Here is a 25,469-nt window from a genome sequence, read left to right as displayed (position 1 = left end):
CAAATCCCTTCTGCCATAATTGGCCTTTACAAGGTGAAACGCGAATTGTTAGACACAATAAGAGTGGCTAGAGGTTCGTATAATAGCCTCCGACCACTTTTTTTTTTTTTAAGGAATTGTCAGATGCTATTATTCGAGCCTCAAGTCACCCCTAATGTGTCTAATAATTCGAGTATTGTCTCTTTAAGCCAACTGTGTCGAGATTCGAACCCTCCACTTAAGGGGTCTTATACCGAAGAAGCCATATATATATATATTACACATCCAAATGCAGTTCTAATGATGCCACAAGCTAAGAAGGTGCTATGTATACCCCTAATTCGTATGTATTTACATATCTAACACCTAACATTTTATATTTACATTTATAACACTTGCGTGTCATAAACCTAGCATGTAAAAATTTATTTCGCTTTTAAGATGTTAGTAGTAATATTATTTTGTACGTACGTATGTAAATACGAAAGTTTGAGTTCAGATATGTAAATACATAAGAATTGTGTGATATACATTGAATTGCCCCAAATTTTTAAATTGTTTCTGTATTTACCAAAATAACCACCAACCAATATTTTAATTCAACTTGAACAACTCACTGTTTCAGCCTCCTAACACCTGTATCTCCTTCATGACCTCACCAATGTTTATATATCATATTAGAGTGGCAACCAACTTAGAAAAGCTGATTTCATTGTTTGCAGATTGAAAAAAAAGATGTTATTTTTCTCATTAAGAAAATGAAATCACATAAGAAAACTGAAAAAAAGACATTGCCATATTAATCAGAATTTTGAAGTCAGCAAACATGTAAAGATTACATTTTTCATTGAAAAATGAAATGAGGAGCTTAGAGAACAACATCAAACCAAATGATATTAAAGTTCTATAAAAAAAATATAAATTTTGATGTCATGCAATCAAAAAACCAAAAAAAAAGAAGGTAATTGAGGCAACAAGTAGAAAATACTTAATAAATTGATAGTGATAATTAACTTTAATACAACAAAGTGGCTGCAATGGAGTCCAATTTCCCCCACTAAACTCTCTCATTTCCTCTCCCACCCTAAACTCTCACCAAATTACATATTTTCATGTGGTGTAAAGCCATATAAATTCACCACACATGCCAGTTTGCAGTAACCAACCAAGCTCATACAATGGTTACTGAACAAATACCAGGCAACAATCAGTAACCAAAGAAAAAGAAAAAATTAGATGGAAGCTATTGTAACCACTTAAATTGTTAATTTAAATCATATTATAGTTATTTCATGCAGATCTCTCAATATAGAAAGAGTTCTTGCAATTTGAATGGACTTTAACACAATTAGTACTCTATCTTCATGTTTGTTGCAGACAATTGTCCTGTAAGAAATCATCTACACCTATAACTTTCCATCTTCCAATTATGAAAATCATGAAATTAAAAAAAAAAAAAATGTTTGATTACCATGGAAGCTCTGTGAGGCCCCTCCAATCTCCTCTGTCTGCTGGTTTTGCCCAAAGTACAAATCATCCAAAAGATTCCCCACCTGAAAATAGAACCAAATTACATAAAAAAACTAGGTTTTTTTTTTTAATCATTCTTTATCAAACTTGGAAAAATTCTTTCGCTAAGATATTAAAATACCTGAGAGGCAGCACCTACAAACATATCAAGAGAAGATTCCATGCTTGAAGGTTGATAGAGAATGGACTCATATTGACTTAAGGAGCAATTACCATCAATTAAATTTGAAACAGTAAGAGGAAAAGAGTTTGATTCCTTGGATTGGTGACCAAAAGGAAATGCAGCAGCTGAATTTCCTATAGGGTAAAGTGAATTTGATGCAGAAGCTTTTGCTTGATTTGTGAGAAACTGCGAGTAAAAGCCATGTTTAGAGAGCATGTATACTATATAAAGTGAGTAAAAGAGCTGATTTAAGTTTTTACCTCCTTGGTGAAGAGATTATCCAAGTTGAAATCAAGCCGCGGATTCACCGTCACTAGCTTCATCGAGAGGAACTGCAAAAGAAGTGAAAGAAATGGTTTTTGAAGTAATTGAACAAAGTATATTTCATTCATTGTTTTGAGAAAGTTTTCTACCTCAACTTGCCGCTGCAATGATTGTACATAGTTTATGATTTCATCAAGCATTAGTGCTTTTCCAGTTATCTATCATATAAAAATCCATTAAAAAAATAATCTTTTTTTTAAAAAAAATAATAAATAAATAGTTTTTAACAGACTGATTCCCCAAATAATACTGAGAATACCTTGTTGCAGCCGGGAACAAGATCTTGAAGCAGTTTCATTCTCTGACTGATCTTTTCCCGTCTAACCTGAAATGAAACTACCAAAAATATCAACAAGGAGATCTCAAAAAATGATTTTTTTTTTTCTTTTTCAACCACAAATTTATCTAATTTTACCCGTTCAGCAAGACTATGGCTATCTGTGGCTTGGCCTCTTCTTGCCCTGACATGGATGTAGTCTGTAGGTGGCTCAGGGGACTTTGAACCATTAACCTTCCCACTCTTCTTATCTTTATTCTGATCTTCCTTGGGCTTAGCCTCCTCTTTTTCACCACTCTCAGCTGACCGGCATTTCTTTTCATTCAGATCATTCTCCTCTGCCACCTATAAAGAAAAAAAGTTTGAACTTTACATAAAATGATAAAGATCAAACAAAGTTTAGCAAAGTAGAAGATAAAACTCTAATACCTTTCCTTTGCTCTTGTATGCTGCCTTTCTCTTCTTAACATTCCTAGTTCCAGTTACTGAAACAATATTAGTCACGGAAGAATCTTCCGGGCCACTCCCAAACTCTCCATCTCCCAACTCCGACTGTGCACGGCTCTCCTTAGCTTTAAGAAACTTACTGCTCGAAACCTTCGAAAGCTTTACAGCCTCTGGAAGGCCAAATTGGGCAACAGTTGATCCATAGTTCTCAGCACTAAAGGAGGAGTAACTCGCGGCCCTCTCAATGAATGCTGGGTCGTTGGGAACCGACATCAGATGGTTGATATGCATGGAATTGAGAGGGTCATCCACGAAGCTGGAGATCTCGCCGGAAATGGCGACAGTCGGAGCTGGAGTTACCTGCGGGGGAAAAATAGTGCTCAGGAGGTCCATGGAGTGAGTCCAGTTGAGCTGATCCCGGGATGGTGGTTCGTAATTCATCTCCGGAGGAGATAAAGTTGTCTCCTTCACTGAATTGAAGCGGTGGAGAAGGCAGTTAGAAAGAAATGCAGCGATTTTGAAGAACCCAGAGAGGAATCTGGAGCAGTGATGGAGAAGGAGAGAGAAATGAGGGAACTTTAGGGGAGAATTGGGTCAGAGGAGGGAGAAAGGGGGCAGCTTTGGAGAGGGGAAAGTAGATGAGAGAAAGGGAAGGAAGGAGAGGCGGTTGACCATTTAGCTTCTTACAGGTAGGGAGGAAATAGTGCGGGATGGTCTCCTATGCCGCTACAAGCTATCTCAAAGATGTAGCTCATGTTCTCTGTAATCTAGGGGCGCGCGCACGCAATAGAGAGAGAGAGAGAGAGAGAGAAAGGAGTTGTAAAAATAAATTTTTACTGAAAATGCTTAAAAAAATAGAGGATGATGATGGAGACAATATACTTCAGTTTCTATCGTATTATTGCGCTAATTTCGATGAGAGGGAAACTTTTTAAATTTATTATCCTATGAATCACAATTTTTGTTACATTTGTGTGATTAATTATTGAGGTAAAATATGAGTTTTTTTAGTAAATTGATTATGTGGCATTTAATTTTCTCTCCTAATTTCAAATTTGATTTTTCATATTGCCTCATTTTTATATTTATTTTATTATTATTTTGCAGCAATTTATATTTTAAGACGGTGTTTGATAGCATACGTTTATTAATATTTATTTGTGAATTTAACATAAATCTACCAAAATATAAAATAGTAGAACTAAATCTAACAGTTTGATAAATTCCCTTATATATATATATATATATATAACCACAAAAAGAGAGAGGGAGAGAGAGAGAGAGAGAGCAACATACCAAAATAATTTCCGCTTATTTACACAATCCGTCATAATCTTAGAGTTAATAGAAATACCATAATAATCTAAAAACTGTTTAAATTGACATTAAAATAATCTACATGGAAGACTATTAGAATTCAATTTTAAAATAATCAAAGACTATTTTGGAGAGAGAGAGAGAGAGTATTATTCATTTTAAAAAATAATTATTTTTCACAAGCATTTTTTAATAATATCATAAATTTTAAAGATTAGATTTAAGATAACTAGTAGATAATGACTTTTTAATGTCAACTATCTTAAATCATTATCATTCAAAAATTGAAATAAATGATAAAATGACTTGAGATTAAATAGAAAGAAATCGGATGCACATCCAAATCATTGTTTTGAAAAATCACTAAATTTGTTCAATTCTTAGACACTAACATTAGTTCCAAATTTCACAAACTTCCTCAAAAATAAATATTTTAAATTGGAAAAAAAAAAACCCAAGATCTCATAACAATGGCATTATATATTTAATTGCAACATTTTTTTATTACTTAGAAGCATACCAAGTCTATAGAATTTCATGTGGTAACAATTTTGGTGGATTTATATTTCAAAATAATAATAATAATAATAATAATAATAATAATAATAATAAACTACAACTAGAAATTAAAAAAAAAAAATACATTGATTTAAATTAACATATTGATGACATTATATTTATTTGATCATACAAGTAATAGGCATTGGATCAAGATAACATAAAGTGTATCAAATACTATATACATTCAAGAAGTGGGAAGCCTACAAAATTTAAACATTAGAAAGTCCATAATGCTAAACTCATCAAAGAGTTACAAGGCTTGCTTGAAATTTAAGTAAATTTGGCAGAATGAATAAATTTTTTTTCCCTAAGGGTTTTAGAATTATGATTTTTCATCATGGCCTTTAAAAGGCTTTTAGATTTTTCATCATGATATTTAAAGCTAAATTATTTGTAGAATGTTTCAATAAACAATTTAGCTTAAAAAAGATCCATTGAATATTAATTAGTTTTATGTCATTCATACTTAAATAAATTGAAAATGTGAAGTCATGCGGGAGTAGAGAGAAGAGAGAGAGATGAGCGTGGACGGGTCGCCATATAAGGCCTTAGATTTTGATGTCAGTGTCGGAGGAGAGACATTGTTTTACCACATCATTTTTGGACTCATTTATGTCTCGTTGGGTGATGAACCATCGATAGTGATCATCGTTGGCCTTTATACCCATTGATAAAGTTCAATCAAATGAACGTGACAATTGAGGTCCCTTGGACAGACACAACAATAAGCATATTTTTTTTTAATGAAACTGCGAAAAGCCCTTATCTCAATTATAGAAATTACAATATGGCGGGTCTTGCCATTGCGTGGGCTGGCCCATGCCAATAGGTATAGTTTGGATTACGGGTGCAAATGAGTCGAGTCGAGTTGAGTTCAAGCCGCCCTCGATTCAAGCCTGAGCTTGATTATTTGATTGAGTTAAAACTCGAGCTTTAGGATTATGTTTGAGGCAGTTGCGGCTGTTTGAAAAAGTTATTGCGTAGCAGTTGCTGCAAGAAAGCTATATTTTTATTTGTATTGTACAGCTGTGAGCAGCTTCTATGTTGTAGCTGTTTATGAAAAGATGACATTTTTGTCCTTATATTGTGGTGTTGTTTGTAAAATAACTATTTTAAGCTTAACGAATCAGACACAGAAACATCAATTACATTCAGAATCCTCAAAAACTAAAAAATTCAAATATTACATCTAGAATTGACACTCACTAAAAGAACGGTTAAGAAATAAGACAATGAGTAACACAACAATCGAGTATTTGGGAATGAAAAAGAGCAACAATAAGGAATAAGAGATAGATTGAATCGGGTATTTGAATATGTTGTAGAGTAGTAAAAAACTTTCCAAAGTATGTGAAAAGTTAAATAAATTTAAGAAAATGTTAAGAAATAAGAAGCCAAGGATAAGTAGCACAAAAGCAATGTATATGATGATTATACTCTTTATGAATTAAATAGATTTATGTAGTGTAACCTAAAAGAATGGATATATAAACTAATAACCACTTTACGTGTGTTATAGATAGAAATGCTAAAATGGATTTAAGATGAAATTGAAAAGAAAAATGGGATCTATTACAGTGATGGCATAATAACATGTAACATCTAATAGAGATAACTTGGTGAAAAGTAGAATACATAGTTTGGGCATATACAATTGAAGATATGTAAAACACATGAGAATTGGGTGGTATGCATGTAAATGGCCCTAATAAAAAATTAGAACAAGAGACAAAATCTGCACCCCAACTGCCATTCACTATGATTTGATATTGCCTTTCCTAATCAATTCTATATCAGAAATCATAAGTAAAATATGAACTCAAGAAATATGTGATGATCAAATTAACCAGTAATACCTGGGCTCCTTCGATTACAAACTAGAACAATCTGTTTCCATTCGATCTCAAGAACTCCCAATTCGCCTCCGGATACAGCTCAGGACACAAACTATGATTCCATCCAACAAAGCCTGCCCGATTCCGAGAGCAAACAGGCGAGTCACGAACAAACACAGCGGAGTTTGAGTGTCCACGGGAAGCTGAAATTGGTCATGTTGGGGAATCCCAAGCGGAAGATGCCATTGTCCATCATGGTGAAGTTGAGTGGTGGCATGAAGAAAACCTCATTGCTTTCCCTCACCGGTCCGGGTGTGCGAGTGTGCTCAATTTTGAAGGACAGAGGGATAACTTCATCATTTTAACACACCGAAACAGCGGGCAGCAGGTGCTCGACTGCGGCGTAAAAACGTGTAAAAATGAAGACACATTCAATTAAACGCACCTTCGACGCGATAAACAAACACGTCAAGCTGTGTTTTCCATACTATAACATAGGCAAAAAACAACACTAAACAGACCCTTATTCTAAGAGTTTGAGCCGGCTTGATTAATATCAAAGATAGAAAATAATATTCATTCAAACTAAAATTATAATAAAATGATAAACAGGATGAGCAATTAGAAGATAAATGATAAGAACTCATTTGATGTGAAATGTAATATACTTTCATTATATTTTACATTAATTATTTTTTAAACAAGTTGACTTACGAGCTAACGAGTCCTGAGCTTGGCTTGTCAGCTCATCGAGCTTAATTCACGAGCCAATTGTCAAGCCAAGAGTCAGCTTAGCTAACTTACACCCCTAGTGTGGATTAGTTAATGTAGTGAGCATAGAGATGAGAGAAAACCCAAATATTGGAAAAATTAAGGGCTTCTAAAAAAATATCAAAATATGGAGACAACTTTAGCAATTTTATTTGAATAGCATTCACATGACATGAACACCAAGAAACAACCAACTCCCATAGATAATTTGATAAGAATTTGACACCAATCAAGAAGTCCAAAAGAAGGGTCACCTATATATAAGGCAAAAATCAGACAACGCGAATAATAACCAAACTGGAGTGGCCAACGAAAAATTTATGAGTAAAGAGCCAAAGTAGTCCCCGACTATTTATATAGGGTTGTTAGTCTTAAAGTTTATAAAAATGTCAAAATAGTCCACAGAGACTCTTTAAATTGAGTCTGAAACACCCATGAAGGACTATTAGAGCTCAATTTAAATAGTCAGGGACAATACATAATCTCCGTGGAGAACTATATATAGAGATATTTGAGATGAATGAGTACGAAAACATCACCATAGGATCATCAACAGACGATAGGTGAGCAGTGACAATGAAGCTGAAGAAGCTACCGTAAGTCAGATAAAAAAAAGTAGGCTCCACAAAGAAAGTTGGAGATAAACTGTCATATAAGCCACAAAATTTGCACTGGCAAGCAAGGATGGCAGTAAAAATACTTGAGATTGTAATGGTGAGCCATGAGCAACATCATATCATGACATCCCTAGCACAATTGAGTGTGATAAGCTAAAAGCAATGCTTGGAGAAATTTTGAATAGCAGGAAATGCAAGCACAACTAGCATGATAGAGAGTGTGTGCCATGGATGACAGTAGCGAGATGGGCGTCGCTAAGCACTACCAAGTGCAGAGAGCATGATGAAAAGTAAAGATGAAAGTTGAAAGAAAGAAGGATTTTATATCATAGAAGAATGATATGAAAACCTACCAATTGATCCTCCATTATATGCATATTCACTGAATTGGATATTATTAATAAGTTTTTTATTCTACTAATTTGAAGTATTATCCCCAATATTTTTCTTCATGAATCTAAACTTTCACTTTGAAAATAACCCAAACAAAATGGTTTGTCATCTACAAATAACAAATAACTTATATCATGTTATCTCATTTTGAATATATGTTATAACTCTATGGCAAGTATTAAAATCAACAATATGCTCCACTCCACTCACCCACACGAGAGATTATTAGGTACAGAATGCGGATTCAGTTGTACTTGGGTTGCAACCAATACAACACCAAAATCCGCACCTTCCTTATCCACACCTAATAATTTCCACACCCACACGCCTTGCTCATGTCCATCTCTTTTGCATGGCCCCTACCACATCTCTCGTAAGCACTTCACATTGAAACTCTCCTCTCTCACTAGCGAATTCCCTTTCCAAACTCCCGATCTTCATCACCCCACTCTCATCCGTGCAGGCCTCCTTCTCGATCAACATAACTTGCAGTCTCCGTGATCCCTTTATGTTCCAAGCCTTCACATGTCCCCTCCCTCACTACACAAGCCACCATTAAATTTATGAACCCTAGCTTGCAGACAACTTCCAACTAACACAACCACACATCATTTAGTGATCTTTTGATCCAACTAAAGTTTGAAGAGCTTAATGAGTGTTTATCTTTGATCGGGCTATAATTTTGTCTCCTTTTATTGATCATTGATTCATGTATTAAGTAGAAATTTCCTTCTTCATGGTTTAAATGTCATCAATACATTCAACACTTCTATTTGCTTACCATAATGGAATTGCATGTTGTCACTGTCCTCCTAAACACTAACGAGATAAGCAAAATAAATAAATAAATAATAAATCTTTAAATTTTTTAAGTAACACAACTGAAACATAAAAAAAATCCTTTATCATTAACTTGGATAATTTGAATATAAAAAATCAATGGCCATTGATCTAATCTATACCGAAAACTACCCTCTAATCAAATAGCAAGTGACTAGTTAGTTTTTAATCCGACCAGAGTATTTCTTCTCTCCGTGATCATTGATCCGAATATAAGGAGATGAATGGTCGCCACAAATAGCCATGCTTGACCAAAACTTAATAACTTTGTTGTCATTAGGTATGAATAACTTTATTGTAATGAGATATCAAAAGGTATAGCTGTCATATGATTTCTCCTAGGGCTGTGAAATCAGTTTGAAGATCGTTAATCACTCGATAATTAAAGTGATTTTTGGCTCAGATCGAAATAAGATCAAATAATTTGAGCTAAGATATGTGTCACAGCCAAAATCTTAAGTTCAGATTTGATCTGATTTTGATTCGCTGTGGATCAAATCGAACAGCTCACGATTCAAGTCAAATGTAGTGACATTTCAGTAAGGTGGAGCTGCGGAACGGCTGACTTTGGCACAATCAGGATCAGATGGTCGGGATTACATTGTGCGGTTCACTTAATTGTGTTAACCCTGAACTTATGCTCCACAGCTGCCCTTGCTCATTCCCAATTCGAAAAAATCTTTCAACCCTCCTAGACTTATCCTTTCTTCGTCTCTCTGTCACTCATTCTCTACATCCATCCGTCTCTCCCTTCCTCGGCGTGTCGGCACTCATGATATCCTTATTTCATCTTTGTAATCAATTGGTTGTGTGTCACCTGCGGCTTATGATCTAAATTGCCTGTGATCTATCTTGCTATCACCTCTCTGTACCTCTGATTCTCTTTCACTAGCCCTAGCTCTGGTTGGTGCTCCTAACATGTTCGTTAATACTATCTTATTTTGGATTAGGGTCCCTTGCATATGCATTCAATAAAAAATGTCATTCAAGCCAACTCAAAAATCGTTCGATTTCAATTATGAGCCGGATCCATAAGCCGATTTTGATCCATAAACTACCATTTCGATCTAATTTTGAGCCAGCCTTGGATCGGCTTGAAATCAGATCATTCGCAACCCTAAATTTGCCATTGTCAACATACCCTTGAACTGTAGCAAGAGAAAGATAGGGTGTAGGCGCATCAACAAAAAAAGAAGATATTCAATAGAGTTGCATCTATTACTCTGTAACCCAAATATGTTAACCACCAAAAACATTGAAAAAAATAAATTTATATGATAAAGGAGTTTAAAAAATTATCTATTATATTAATTCTCAAGGATACTATCCAAAGAGGTCAGAAAATAGTACTTTGTTAGTCCATGAGAGACATAAACTAAATAAGAGATCATATAGATACATTGGTGCGTCAACCAACCAATCACTACACCATTAACATAAAAATTTACAAAATTGTGTAAAAATGGATCATGGAATGAGATTAAAACCCTTAATTCTTTCAAGTTATAAGTGTCTGCTTATCAATCTAGATAAGCTTTCATCATCAAAATGTCTCCAAGCCTTCATAGTTTTCTTAACTCCAAACCACCTTATTTTTTAATCCAATTAATGCATAATATTCCATTTCACATGAATCTAGGGATGATCTAATGGACAAAAAAATCAAAATAAATCGTATGTATGCATATATATATATATATATATATATATATAAAGTCAGAAAATTCAACTGTCATAGTCATGACTATGGATAAATGGACAAAACTATCAACCTTAGGCCATCCTTGAGCTTACTTCATATTGTTATTTCATAAAAGCATGCCAGTCCATTAATATTCAAGTTTGCACCAAGAAGGGGCGTGTTATATTGGCGCCTAGCTTAAAGGCAAATTTGTATTTTGTATGTCTAAGGAAATTTAGTCTTTTATTATTGTTGTTGTCGGGTATAAATAGACTTGTTGTGTCTGAGGCTAGGTTTATGCATGAGACTGAGTTGTGAGTCTTAGGTTTAGGGTTTATGAGATATTTCTTACCTCTCAAATTGTAAGAATTAAGAGAGTTCACCTATGTCTCTATTAATAAGTGTTTATATTTATATTCTTATTGAGTTGTTTGAATTATGAAAGAAATATTGTGTTTTCCCTAATTTTTATAAGAAAATGTGCCAATTTTGAAGTTTGATCACATCAAATTGGCATCACAACAGTCTATTCTGGGAATCAAAGAAAAATGATTGAGCATGGAGAGCTAGATTTTCAATCGATGACGTGATCTAGGCATATAGTGAATCCTCAAAAAGATTGCAGCTTGTCGAGACGTGAAACTCATGTTTGAATCCTCCCTAAGTGATACAACACGATCCCACACTTTCTTGACCAAACCCTGCGATATAATCGCGATCATAGCTTATTGGGAAGGCGACGACAAGACCGAACCCAAGCGATACAGTCGTGATCATTACTTGCTTGGAAGGCAACGAAGGGCTCGCGATTTACAAAAGAAGGAAACAACGAGTTTAGGACACTCGTCGGTCCGCACTATCATAACTGAACCCTGTGATACAGTCAATCAAAGCTTATTGAGATACAATCGCGATCAGGGTAGGTTGTTTGTCGCCTTCATGACCAACCCTATGATACAGTTGCAATCATAACTTGCGGGGAAGGTGATGACGAGACCTTATTGATCCTGACAGAAGGCTTGTGATACAATAGCGGTTCGAGTTACCTGGGAAACAAAAGGGATTATGGCTTACATTCATCACGGTCTCACTGAATCGCGTGAAAAAGACTAGATCAGATCAAAACTAGCGGGGAAGACTACGACGGGATCGTGTGTGCCCTAATTGTGATCCTAGAAGTCAACCACTAGATTCAGAATCAAGCATTCCCTAGTGACAGGGCATAATAGCAACCAAGAAAGTAGATGATTTGGACAAAAAATTATAGGAAGAGATGAGTCAAATCATATTTAGAAGGAAAGAAAGATTCACCACCATAGAGGATAGGTTCTTTTCTATGGAGAACCGACTAGAGGATCAATTCGAGAGCATCAGAGAAATTCGAAGATGTTAAAGAGGCTCATTGAGAAGCAATCTAAGACCCCACCGACAACTCAATTTGCAAACCCTAATCAAAGGTTGAATGAAGAATCTGTGGCAATATCGAAAGGAAAAGAAATCAAATGTAAGGAAAATGAGGAAAACATCCACCTTCATGAACCCTCTTTCAGGGCTCCGATTGGGGGCGGATTAGAGATTTCTAATGGAGGTAGTTAGGTTGGGCCGAAATATGGAGAAAAGATTAAGCAAGAGGTACGGAGGAGCAAGAAGAATAAAGGAGAGAAGTAGGGAGGGGATATGGCTACGATCGAAAGAGGGAATTTTGCGCTCGATACATGAGGGAAAACAATGGAGGAAGAGAAAGTTGGGGTGAAGATGTTAGAGTTAGGAATTTAAATATGTCGATCTTTGAGGGGAAAGACACACATAAATATGTGTATTAGGCGGAGCAATACTTCGGGTAAATGGGTTAGATGTGGAGGAGAAACTCATGGCAACAGGGTTAAGTTTAGAAGGGAAAGCTCTAGTCTGGTTTCAGTAGAGGGAAGCTAGATACCTGATCCATTCGTGGGAGGACTTTAAGGATTGTTTATTGGAATATTTCTGAGCAATTCAGGAAGGAGACCTACTCAAGCAATTCTATGTTTTGACTCAGGAGGAGACTGCCATTAAATACAAGAAAAGATTTGAGCTATTGTCGGGACGACTGAGGGTGATTTATGAAGCAAGATTGGAGGGAAATTTCATAAAGAGCCTAAAGCCCAACATACTGGCAAATGATGGAGCTAGCTTAGATGGTAAAGGATATAAATCAGATGAAGAAGGCTAGCAGAAGTAACGCAGATGGAACATCATACCGAACAACTGCAACCACAACGATAACAAAAGCTCAAATAGTGAAATCCTAGAGGGGGGATGCGTGGGACACGAATAATGGACCATAACCAGGAGCAACACTCAAGTTCCTTACAGATAAAAAAATTCCGGAGAAGAGAGCCAAGAGGTTATGTTTTCAGTATGATGAGAAGTTTACCCTCGGACACAGTTACAAGGATCGAAAATTATAAATTCTCACCATGCATGATGATGAGGTAGAGAATGAAGAAATAGAGATAGTTGTGGGGGAGGAGGAATGCTCACACTTTTTTCCACCTTGAGGACATGGTGTCTTTTGAGGGGAAGTATTATTACGTTGGTGCTTAGTAAATAAAGCACAAGTATGAATATATTAAAGGACCATTAAACGATATGTTACTGCACCAATAAGTTCATCCACACTAAAAGAAACAAACTAATGCCTTAAAGGTTATGAAGTAGTCCTACACAAATACCAAAGATCCTAGAGAGCCCTGAATGACCCACTATAATTATAATGCTTTTCGGGGGCAATAGAGGCCAAAATGCTCTCTTTACACAAGTCATTCAATGTTGATAAGTTGATCACGTAGATAAGTGACCAAGGACACTAACTTTATCTTGCTATCTCTAATAAATCTCAGTTTCATGACAATATTTACGACATTAAAAAATTAAATTCCATTAATAGATTACCTTGCCTATAGAACAATTTCTTGGGTTGATTCCAATATTTGAGTAAGCCCATCAACCTTAATTAAATGGACCATCTTGTCTGTAGGGTGATATCATAAGACCAATAAATGGGTGGATTCCATCATTTAAATCAATAAGTCCAATATGTAACTGTCAAATCCTTTTAGAACATAGGGTCCCATATTATTTGTGGGCTCATACAAGCTGGGAGTGTCCTTATTTCGGGAGAAGTACTGAAGAAGGAAAGAATGGGGTGGAAATCTCTTCTCCAAACCTCAATTCTTAGCCTCTAGAAAGAGATAGGACCAAAGAAGAGATAATAAGCCCTCTCGCTCGAAAGTAGGCGCCTGAATTTATATCCCTATTGCCACCGGCCACTCCTCTTTGTCCTCGAAAGTAGAAGGCATCCATGGAGTTGTAGTATTTTTTGGTAACAAGAGAATGACACTTATACCTCTTTTTGTTGGAGGCATGCCCAAGAAAAATACACTTGATAGATTTGCGGTTTGGAGAATGGATGCGAACAAAGGATGCATATCCAGAAATTTTAAATGGTACAATAAAAGAGAAAGTCCTGATGTGAAGATAGGTAACCATAAACATATGAAATGATTTTTTTGAAGTTAAATAGCTAGCTTGACATTCAATTGATAAGATATATTGCAATAAGAATTGATTCCCCGCAAAAATATTTTGAAACTTGATAATTGATCTTAAGTTGAACGGGATACCTCAATGAGACCTTTGTTCTTTTTCTCAGCTATTTCATTTGTTGTGGGGTCTCAATACATGAGCTCACATAGATTAGTTCATTTTTTGAAATATATGAGCAAGGATGGACTTGAAATATTCCTTTGTATTATCAGTTTTGATGATTTAAATTTAGCTTTGAATTGTGTTTAAATCATGCCATGGAAGGTCTAGAAAATTGGACTAATTCAGATTTCTCCTTCATTACGATTACCCAAGTAGTTTTAGTTTGATCGTCAATAAATAAGACAAACCATCTAGCCTCATTTAGGGTTTTCATTTTTGAAGATCCCTATATATCATTGTGGATAATGGATAAAAAGCGCGAGTGTTTGTTTTGGGTCATGGGATAGATATCTCTAGTTTATTTGGCAAGTGATAAATCTCACATTGATAAGAATCAGAATTTTTATTGATAAACAAATGAATATACAAATTGACAATATAATTGAACTTAAGATGCCGAGACGATAATATCATAACATGACTTATTTTTCAATAGACATATACTCAACAAACATAAAAATTTGAGAGAAAAATGAAGGTGGGATTACTTATGTGTATAGAGAGAAACTTTCCTTTAGCAATTATAAGCCTTGAAGCATTTCAACACTATTAAGCACCTTCCCCGAATCTACCACTTGAAATTCACAAGATTTTGCGAGAAATCTAGTTTTACATTTAATACCATGAGTATGCTTATGTAAATTAAATTGTAGTCTAATTGTAGAACAGAAGAAAGAGTAATATGTTGAGAGAATTCTACATCTCATTTTCCAACATATTTTTAGTGTGATCTATCGACAAGTAAGACAAATCAGATGCAAAAGCCTCTTAATAATTGGCGAGAGAATGAATGTCTTCAATCATATGATTAAAAGCTTCTGAATCTACGATCCAAAGTCTAAACCTCCCAAAATTGGAGAAAAATATTACCGTAGTGTGTTACAAGGCTAGTATTGTTCTGAATTACCCATAAGAAGATTTTTCAGTACTTCAGGTTGCTCCTTACTGAATGGTTAAGCTGGCCAGTCGGATGTAGTAGCAACATTAGCCTTGTTAAAATGCTCTTTCCTTCCATGTTCAGGTTTCCATTTGCATGCTTTCCATGGACTTTCCAATATTTATCTTTAAGGTGCCCAATTTTCTTGCAACAGTCACATGTGGGATGATTTTTCTTGGGCTTTGATTCATGGGATGAATTATGGGTGTATAGGGCGGAGTTTTCAATACTCAGTGAATTTCCATGGAGTGGATTATGGGTGTCCAAGTTTCCATCTGCAGACTTTCCATGGAGTTTCCCACATTTACCTTTGAGGTGCCCAATTTTCTTGCAAAGTCACATGTGAGACGATTCTTCTTAAGCTTTGAGTCATGGAGAAATTATGGGTGTCCAGATTTTCATCTGCAGGCTTTCCATGGAGTTTCCAATATTTATCTTTGAGGTGCCTAATTTTCTTGCAATAGTCACATGTGGGACGATTTTTCTTGAGCTTTGAGTCATGGGAGGAATTATGGGTGTACAGGGCTGAGTTTTTAGTACTTATTGAACCCTCATTTCAATGCAACATTGGTTTCTTTCTGCTCTCTCCTCTCTTAACTTCAGCGAAAGCTTTGCGAGTAGATGAAAAAGACATTATTCTCATAATCCTTCCTCTCACTTCATCCAGTTCCTTAGTCTAAATAGGAATTTGATAGACCTCTTCTTCTTGATGATTGACTCAAACATCATTGCATCCTACGAACATTTCTGCACATGTATCTCAAACATATTTGAAATAAGTTTTAGAGAATAAAATACTTCAAATACTTCCATTATTCACACATAAGGTACGTATTTAGGGTAATGGTATCTCCTAATTTACAAACTTACGTAATATATCTAATCTAAGTATTGAAAGGAGAGAACTCTTAAATAAATATAAAAACATAAATATGAAGAGAATAAAAAACAAAACAAAGATTTTCGTAAGTTGTCTTCGAATTCAATCCTCTAAGAATCTTGTAGGTGGCCGCCGGTCCCACCTTCATGAATTTCCACACTAATAATTATAGTAAGAAGAGCACACAAGGTCAGTTATTGATTGAATTCAATTTAGGGAGAGGGAGCAAATGAATGGTTAGCATCAAGAAGATCACAGACCAGACTTCAATCTAATCAATTTCCTGGTCAACCAAAGCCTTCAGATTCACCTCCCTCGCCACCATGATCTCGTTTGAACTCTTTGGAGAAAATTTTCTTTCTACCTGCGTGAAATGATGCAAGATAAATATGGTAATCAAATTGTTTTTAAATTAAAATTTAAGCATGTGCATGTATAATTTTAAGATAGTTTAAATATTAATATATAATTTTAACATGCAATGTTTTGATGTAACCAAAGAAACAATTAATAAACATTTTAATAAATCACCTAAACTTAAAAAGTTTGGTTGAACCTCAGGATCTCATCTCTTTATGACGCTTGTTCTATCATTTAAAGAAAAATATCATGCCATTCAATTTGTAATTTTTCTCAAACTTTAAGCACACCATATATATATGTGTGTGTGTATGTGTGCACACATAAATGTTTTTGTGCATATACATATATCTGCCAAAGTCATTTTCCAACGAAATTATCCTCTATATTGAAATATGAGGGGTAATCCCTCGTAATTGCATAAACATTCAAACAAGAATACAACTCAAACTTCTCTCTTACAGGCATATTCTCTAGTAATCACCTCATTTGATTGATCAAGTTTTCATCCTTCTCAACGTAAGTTTTTATAGCTCAATGACTTCAATAATTCTTTTATTTGATCCCTTATATAAATGTTGGATTGTCTTGTTGAGATTTAATGCCAAGTAACTTTATCTATTTTCCTCTTCTCTCGAGAAGGAAAAAATCAATTGCGACCGCTTGAGGTAATAATTCTTTTGAATAAAATAAATGTTAAAGAGAAGTTTAGTATTTCTCGCATTAGATTTGGATTGTTGTTCTAAATTTCAAACGAAACTAAGATTAGGGGAATATGGGTATTTTTGTAATCCATGGGGAAAATAAATGTAATAGTAATTGGTTGCAAAGGTAGGATGAATGGAGTCATGGTTATAACAATGAAGGATACAAATGAAAAGATTAGATGGAACAAAAAATGACCGACAAAAATGAAGTCTAGCAATTCTAGGCAATATAACAATAATGGTTGTGACTTATAGAAATACTAAAAAAAACCCATGGCTCTCCTTTCATGACAAGAATTGGAGAAAATTAGTTGAGTATTTCATTCCATCTGTGTAGCCTTTATGTAAACCCAAGAGAGCAATTAATAGTAAAAAAGTGAAATCAATAAATAAGGTTTACATAATAATTACAATAGACTACAGATTTATACTTGTCCACACATTAATTAGGTGACAAAAATGATCCGACAAATCATTAAAATTGCAATAAAGTGAATAAGCTAAAAGAGTATTGTACTTGGTGGGACATTAATAGACTCAAAATTGAAGGAGACGGAATTAATGGAGGCGAAATTGATGGAGATTAATTTTTCCATTGAAACTCTTCCTCAAATGATCTTATCCTTAGCTTGAAACTCTAGGTGTAAGTGAGCCAAGCCAACTCATGAGCTGGCTCGGGCCCGACTTGATCAGTAGCTCGTGATCTGAGCTCCATGAGCTAATAAGCCAAAGCTCAAGCCAACCCCGACTCGGCTCCATAGCTCGTGAGTTGGCTCGTTTAAAAGAATTAATATAAAATATATTCAAAATATAATAAAATTCAAGAATTTATCTTTAGAATATTAACTGTTTAATAAATACCATTTTAAATTTTATATCAAATAATTTTTATTATTTATCTACTAGGCATTCATTCTATTTGTCATTTTATTATAATAGTAGTTTGAATTAATATTAGTTTCTCTCTTTTATATTAATCAAGTCGGCCCGTGAACTAGCTCAAACTCATTGAACAAATATCAAGTTCGAGCTCAAATTCGATTAATTAACCAAGCTCAAGCTTAAGCTGAGGGCGGCTCGAGCTTGATTCAACGCATTTACACCCCTACTTCGAAACTCATTCAACTCAAAAAACATTAGTTAGAAAGACTTAACACTTTTATAAGAAGAAATACTATATAATTTTATACGTGTTACTTAAAATAGTCATTCTTATAGCAACAAAACTCAACCTAAACATATGAGCTCAAAGGATCAGTATGACATTCAGATTTACTAAGATCACATTAGCTTCCACTTTTTTAAAAAGAACTCATAAAATATCTACGGATACTATCTCCAATTTTATCTTTCTCTCTCTTTATTTGTTAGGCTTCTTTTGTAAATACTAGTAAGGTTTTGGTTTTGCCAATAGATAGATTTTGATCCAATAAGTCAATTATTTTAGTGAAATTATTCGTAATTACAAATCATATGCAATTTTAATAAGACCAAAAGCCATATGACACTAAGTTTATTAAATTTTGAATCCATCACCAAAACATGTCCTTATCAAGGTTGTATATTCATAAGTGAAAATATAATATTAGAGGGTTGACAAAATAGTTCAGGACAAATAAATTTAAAACTTACTCAAATGTTGATAAGCATAAAATCTTATCTTATATCAATCTGTCGCAAGGGTTGTTAATAGACAAGAAGAAATAATATCAAATAAGATAGTAAATGCTATAAATTTGGAGTTAAAAATACTAGATTAAATATGATTAAATCTTAGTAAAATCTTTGATGGATATTTTTAATATTTATGATTTAAATGAAAGAGAACAAGAGGAATAAAAAGTAGTATAAATCACTTAAATCTTAGTTTCTCTGAACTTTTTAAACATGAATTTATCCTAAAATAGGAAGAAAATAAAATTTAAAAAACAATAAGATTTATGTGACTCAAAAAATTGTTTAACAAACTTTAGCCTAAATCTTGAATAAATATTGGCTAAATTTTGCAACCAAATAGTCCCTCAACGTACTATTATTATGATTCTACTCAATATTTAGAATTGCACGGTTAGATATTTAGGCATTTTCTGCTCATAATGCGAGGCACAAGCTTCGAGACGTTTTAAGACGTAAGTCTCACAGTTTGAAAATTGTGTAAAATCAATATAAAAAGAAAAAAAATAATACATTACAATTATAAATTATGAATATATTAAAGATAGATGTATTAATATCTCGATATAGTAGAAGTGACAAATTATGTTTATACCAAATAATAAATTGCGAAAGCCGCAAAATATATTGTAACAACTTTCACATGGTGAACGTTTAATGTAAACATCAACTAATAAAATTAACATAAAGCATGAAATGGAAAAAGTATAAAATATCAAAGTAAAACATAAGATGAGTTTAGCATAATAGATTTCTCTCATTCTTATCGTTCAATACATAAATATCAATAGATCTAAATAAAAATATAATAAATAATTAAAATTAAAAATTCTTAGCAGCCTCAACACTTAAGGGATCTTCAATGGAGTCACCATCATAACGAGTAACTTTCTCCCCTACTTCTTCCTCAGTTGAATCTAAGTTCTTCCATTCTTCTTCTTCAACCTCAATCATCTTTCTCTTCTTTATTCAATAATAATCAATAAAAAATAAATATTAATTAAATTTTAAAATAATTTTAAATATTTAAATTTTCACAAATATTTTTTCATTTTATTTCTTATTGTCTTGTGCTCAATTTGCTAGTCTTATTTATGTTTTCATCAAAAGAAATTAACATCCAAGTTTTTTGTTGTAACTCAGATTATGTACCCCATTATTATCATCTACAAATCACTCATAATTTGATGGTATATTTTCACATAGTAGGGGATCCTCATCATCCTTCAAATTATTTCTCTTTAAATTTTTATCCTTAAATTTTTTGTCGTTTATGATGTACACCAAAAAATTCAGTTTAAGCCCATCAGATGATTTCTTCTTTTGTATGAACTTGATTATGTGTGCTTAAATTATGATCACATCCAGATGAATTAGAAGCATTTAAGTCATAATCCTTTAAAAACAAAATATTATAGTACTAGACCGTCATCACCAAATTTGATCCACTATTCAATTATATTTGAAAAAAACCCATATAATAAGAATTTGAAATTTTAGAATTAGAGATTTTTTCTTTATTTTAATGAACACACTAAATATTAAAAATTATTTGGAGAATGTTTTATGATAGTATCTTTAATTTGTTATAGCTCACAAAATTTTTTATGATTCCTAAATGGAATAAGTTGCATAAAAACAGTTGTCCTCTCAATTAGATCAGCAATTAATCCATCCATATAATGGTATAACTCTAATTTGATCTCAAAATTTGCAAATTTGCCCTCAACATATTGAAATTGAGGGTTAATGAAATATCTAGTAATATGCAAATGATGGTGAAGCAGAGGATCACATTTCTCATAAATGATACAAATCTCTCTATAATGAAAATTTTCTCCTAAGTTACAGTCTATTAACTCCTTGGTCTCATTCATTGCATTATAAATAAAGCTCATGGCTGACTTTTTCTTCGCATCCACCAACCTCAAAACTTGCATATGTTCTATTAGATCAAAATATTTTACTTACTTTTTGATTTCAATTTTCTCTGCTCTTTTTACCCATGCTTAATTAAGCTAATAAAGGGATGAGAACATTACTTCCAAAAGTTGCCTGACTTCTAACATTTTCTGTAGAGTAAAATAAATTATAGCATATTTTATAGCATTAAGGCGACTAGTTATTTCTTAGAAAGCTTTATCATCAAAGACAATACTCATAAATGATTATAAATAAATGTATTAATCCTCTTATCTTTGTTCAAGGTATTTTTATGACAGGATAAGTCAACAAATTTCTTTAAAATCGGGTCTATACAGTGTGCAACACAAAGTTTCTAATATATATAATTTTTCTACTCCATCAACTTATTCCCACCAATCCTATAAGAATTAGCATTCTTTATCACAACTTAGACCACAAAATGCTCTCCAAGCTCCTATATCACTCCATCAAATGGTCCCAAAATATACTCTGCATCTTTAATTTGAGATGCTTCTATAGATTTTATAAAAATTATGTCACAAGGAATACCTACCAAAACAATACTCAAACTTCTATTTTATATGTATGCCACCCATCAGACATAAGTTCAGGTCCTTTTAATCTCCTTTAAGAATTTTTCTATATTACTCAGCTCCTAATTCAATATTCATGTCCTCAAATCATATATGAACGAGGGTTTCAAGCCTCTGTCATAAGCACATATTGAACATATCTTATTGAAGAAAAAGATGATTGACACATTGAATGGAACAACATTCTCATAAAAAAAATCTCCCAATATCCAAGCATAAATGTTTGTGTGCCCCTATAATATGCGCTAGAGATATTTTTTTCTGCTACAGTTGCACCCTCTGCATAACTCATGACATCAACTCCATATACCATATAGTGATCTTGACGGCGTCTTGTACATCTACAGAATATTAATTGTAAAGATGATAAGTGCTTAGCACTATGCTAACTCTTGTAGTAAGAGCTGATATCAATTTTATCATCAAATTGTTTCTATCAAGATGCATTGATATGGCCAACTTAGTCATATATGATCGGATCTTTTCTTTCATTGTTTTTGCAATTTTAGTACACTTTCAACATTTTTATTTGAGTCGTGGAGGTGTTCCTTCCTCCTTGTAACACCTTCTTTAATAGCATTTTGACAAATAAACATGTCTTATCATTGCATCCAATGTCAACTTACGTTTTGTTTCGATGTTGAAACCGTTAGAAGGCTTATTGTGAATTTATTCTTATCTCTAATAATTTATTATAAAATACTAGAATAAAAAATTTATTTCAAAATAAAAATAAATTTGAACCCATGCAAATATTAAAATGATCATAATAATAATAATAAGATTTAGAGTTATTAAAACTTTTAAAACCTCATGAAACTTGGAATGGGACTATTTGGTAAAAGAGGGAACAACGACAACAATAATAATGATAATAACAATAGCGGGCAGAGACAAGTGGTGTTAGAAGTAGCATGCAGCGACAAAGTTGGTAGAAAATAGCAACAACGATGACAATGCTAGGGAGAACTAACTTATGTATGTAAGAGTAAATCTTGTGCAGTAAGGGGCGAAGGAAGGCAATGCCAGTTATAGAAGCAGGAGACAAAGAAAGCAGAAGCAGCAAACGAAGGTAGTAGAAGGATCAGGCAGAGGGAGCAGAAGCAATAGGCGGCGGCGTCAGCAACGCTGGGATGGCTGAGTAGGATGTCGTCAAGATAGGGGAGATCTTGCACGAGAAGGAGTGGGTCTAGCATGGGGTGTGGTGCATGGTTAAGGTGTTGAAGCACTTAATATAGAAAAAAACAATGAATGAGACGTGCCCCTCAATCTAATTGTGGGGATATGTAAATGTAAGGTGTGCCTCTCACGCGTGTTAGATCATGATTTGTTTGTAGATTCACCTCACAGAGAACACAGATAACAATCCAAAGGAATGTCAGTGCCTTGCAATCTCTTAGAATTCTCTCTTTTTTTTGTAGTGATTACACTTATTTACAAAGGATTTAGCATACTCAGTAAAAATAATGCATTAATAACACAAGAATCTCACTAGATATCATTTCTATTTAATGTGCACATCATAATAAAATATTTCTTATAAAGTTTGGCCTCAATAACTGCCTCTCATAAAAGTAGCTTTTATGGTGTTTCACCTTCGGTAACGATCCTGTCAGTTTGGTCGGCCTTGAATCGAGTTAATGAGATCCTTCCAGTCCCCCTGAAGAGCTTTATTGTTGAACTCACTTGTAAGAGCTTGGCAGTGTTTATCTTCTAGAAGAATTTAACCAAGTTGCCATGGTTGAATAATAGAGGTTGTTAATTTTGGGCTAACTATTTGTCAGATTTTTCAGTCGAATTATTTGGTTGGATTAATCTGACAAACATATCTCGTCAGCACTGAGAGCTCACTAACTTCACAACTTGAATTCAACCCAAGAGTTTTCGAGCATATAGTCTAAGTTGCTCGAGGCAATCGCCTCAATGCGATTTTGGGCTCATTTGCATTGAGGCACACCTCAAATTGCACAAATTTAAATAGTGATTCTACTAATAAGTGCAATATAAACAAGGCAAAAAATAGTAAGACAAAATAGTATTCTTTTAGGTTAAATTTTCATCTAAACATACAATAAAAGAAAGGCATGTTCATGCTATAAGAACAAAAAGTAAATATCAAAGAAGCACACCTCTTACCTGGATGGGCCGATAAACCAACATAAGAAATCAGAACTATTGTCTTTCTCTTTAGCTAGCTACCAATCAAGAAAGCAACGGAAGATCAAGATCCCAGAAATTTAACCTCAAGCTGCTCCATCCTCCTCGCTAGCTCATGCTTGCCACAATGCCTCAACCCCTCCACTACAATACCAAAACTCTGATACCTCGGCTTCAGCCCCATCTCAGTCATCTCCAACAAAAAATTTGCAGCTTCCACCACCCTCCCTCCCCTCACACACATTTTCACAAGCATGGTGTATACGGGACGGTTTGGCGGATGACCCCTCATCTTCATGTCGTTAAAGAACGAGAAGGCATCGGAAAACCTCCCAGCACGACACATAGCTTTGATAATGGCGGCGTAAAGACTCGGGAACGGACGATGCCCATCCTCCATTGCACAGTTTAAGAGTCTGAATGCCTCGTCGATCTTCCCAGCCTTCGATACCGCTGGTATTAATGCCTTGTAAGTCGATATATCTGCGCAGAGGCCGAGCTCGTTTGCATCCTGGAGGAGATCAACGCAGAAATCGATTTCCGCAGCGTCGCAGAGAGCATCGAGGAGGGAATTGAAGGTGGAGACATCAGGTAGAAGGCCCTCCTTCGTCAATCGAAGAACAATACGTTTTGCGGACTCCAAATGGCCGGCGCGCACGAGACCGTCGATGAGAATATCGCGGCCGCGAACAGGAGGCGAGAAGCCTCGCCTGGCCATCTCCTCCAGAAAATCCTGTGCCTCGCGGAGTTTACCGGCGGCGCACCATGCGTCGACGAGGATAGAGAAGGTTTGGCGGTCGGGGGAGACGGATTTGCGGTGCATTCGGCGGACGAGGGCGTACGCGCCATGAAAGTTGCCAGCTCGGCAAAGAGCGGAGAGGAGGGAGTTGTAGACCTCGGTGGTCTGGGGACAAGAGAACTTGGGCATGCGGTTGAAGATATCGACGGCGAGGTCCGGCAGACAAGCATCGGCATAGGAGGAGATGACGGCGGCGAAGGTGGATGAGGAAAGCGGTAGTGAAAGGGATCGCATGTCGGCCGCGAGGCGCCATAGATGGGGGAAGTGGCGGTGACGGCCGAGAGCAAGGATGAGAGCGTCGAACTCGGCAGAAGAAGGAGAGTAGGAGGATCGGGAGCGAGACCATGCGAAGAAGCGAAGAGCTTGAAGGGGGTGGGAGCCGGCGGTAGCGCGAAGGACGCGGAGGACGATATCGGGTGTGATAGTGGGTAAACGAAGACGATTGAGGGTGCGTTCCAAGTAGAAGTCTCGCCGGACGATGTTGGAGATGTGGTGAATGGCGGCGAAGTAGTCGTCGCGCGGCGGCGATGCGGGTGGAATGGGAAGGGAGAGGTAACTCAGTTTATGGGTTTCGTTGAGGCGAATGGGAGGAAGAAAGAGAGGAGCGAGGCTGCTACCGCGGCGGAGGGCGAAGCCGGCGAGGGAGTGGAGCATCGCATAGCTGCGGCGGTGATGCAGGCAGAAAGTCGTTTTTATATGCTTAACATTCAAAATATTAGTATTTATATAATTAACGACTAAGTTTTATTATTTATACATTTAGCACTTAAAATTAGTGTTACATTAAAATTTCCATAGAAACTTCAAAGTTAAGAATATTCATACAATTAGGTTCTTTTATATGCTACGTTAATCATCTTAAAATGATACTTAAAGTGTGACGAGCGATTATTTTGTGCAGACAGCGCATGCAATTTGCGTTCGTTGTCCAATAAAATATTAAAAAAAAAAAAA

General features: G+C 35.0%; 2 protein-coding genes across 8 annotated transcripts; both read right to left on the bottom strand.

The window, feature by feature from the left end:
- Positions 1–951: 951 nt before the first annotated feature.
- Positions 952–3,528, bottom strand: LOC110017834 (transcription factor bHLH79-like). The gene is made up of 8 exons (XM_020714953.1): positions 2,703–3,528; positions 2,412–2,618; positions 2,256–2,321; positions 2,086–2,154; positions 1,933–2,004; positions 1,631–1,858; positions 1,451–1,532; positions 952–1,365 (listed from the first exon to the last, which is right to left on the bottom strand). Exons 1-8 carry the CDS (start codon positions 3,159–3,161, stop codon positions 1,328–1,330), a joined length of 1,221 nt encoding a protein of 406 aa, XP_020570612.1. The 5' UTR covers positions 3,162–3,528; the 3' UTR covers positions 952–1,327.
- A 2,658-nt stretch (positions 3,529–6,186) lies between these two features.
- LOC110017979 (pentatricopeptide repeat-containing protein At5g18390, mitochondrial) lies at positions 6,187–25,215 on the bottom strand. Of its 7 annotated transcripts, XM_020715177.1 has the most exons (4): positions 23,696–25,215; positions 16,560–16,663; positions 6,455–6,829; positions 6,188–6,376 (listed from the first exon to the last, which is right to left on the bottom strand). In XM_020715177.1, the coding sequence occupies exon 1, from the start codon at positions 25,167–25,169 to the stop codon at positions 23,781–23,783; it is 1,389 nt and encodes a 462-aa protein (XP_020570836.1). In that variant the 5' UTR covers positions 25,170–25,215; the 3' UTR covers positions 6,188–6,376; positions 6,455–6,829; positions 16,560–16,663; positions 23,696–23,780. The 7 variants fall into 7 exon arrangements, with proteins under 7 accessions (XP_020570835.1, XP_020570840.1, XP_020570839.1 ...); XM_020715176.1 differs by having other exon boundaries at positions 6,187–6,829; XM_020715178.1 differs by lacking the exons at positions 6,188–6,376; positions 6,455–6,829 and adding an exon at positions 16,428–16,458.
- Positions 25,216–25,469: the final 254 nt, after the last annotated feature.

The sequence above is a fragment of the Phalaenopsis equestris genome, unplaced genomic scaffold, assembly GCF_001263595.1.
Source record: "Phalaenopsis equestris unplaced genomic scaffold, ASM126359v1 Scaffold000002, whole genome shotgun sequence".
In the NCBI taxonomy this organism is placed as follows: domain Eukaryota; kingdom Viridiplantae; phylum Streptophyta; class Magnoliopsida; order Asparagales; family Orchidaceae; genus Phalaenopsis; species Phalaenopsis equestris.
The sequence above is the reverse complement of the archived record's forward strand: the minus strand, read 5'-3'. Positions and strand labels throughout refer to the sequence as shown.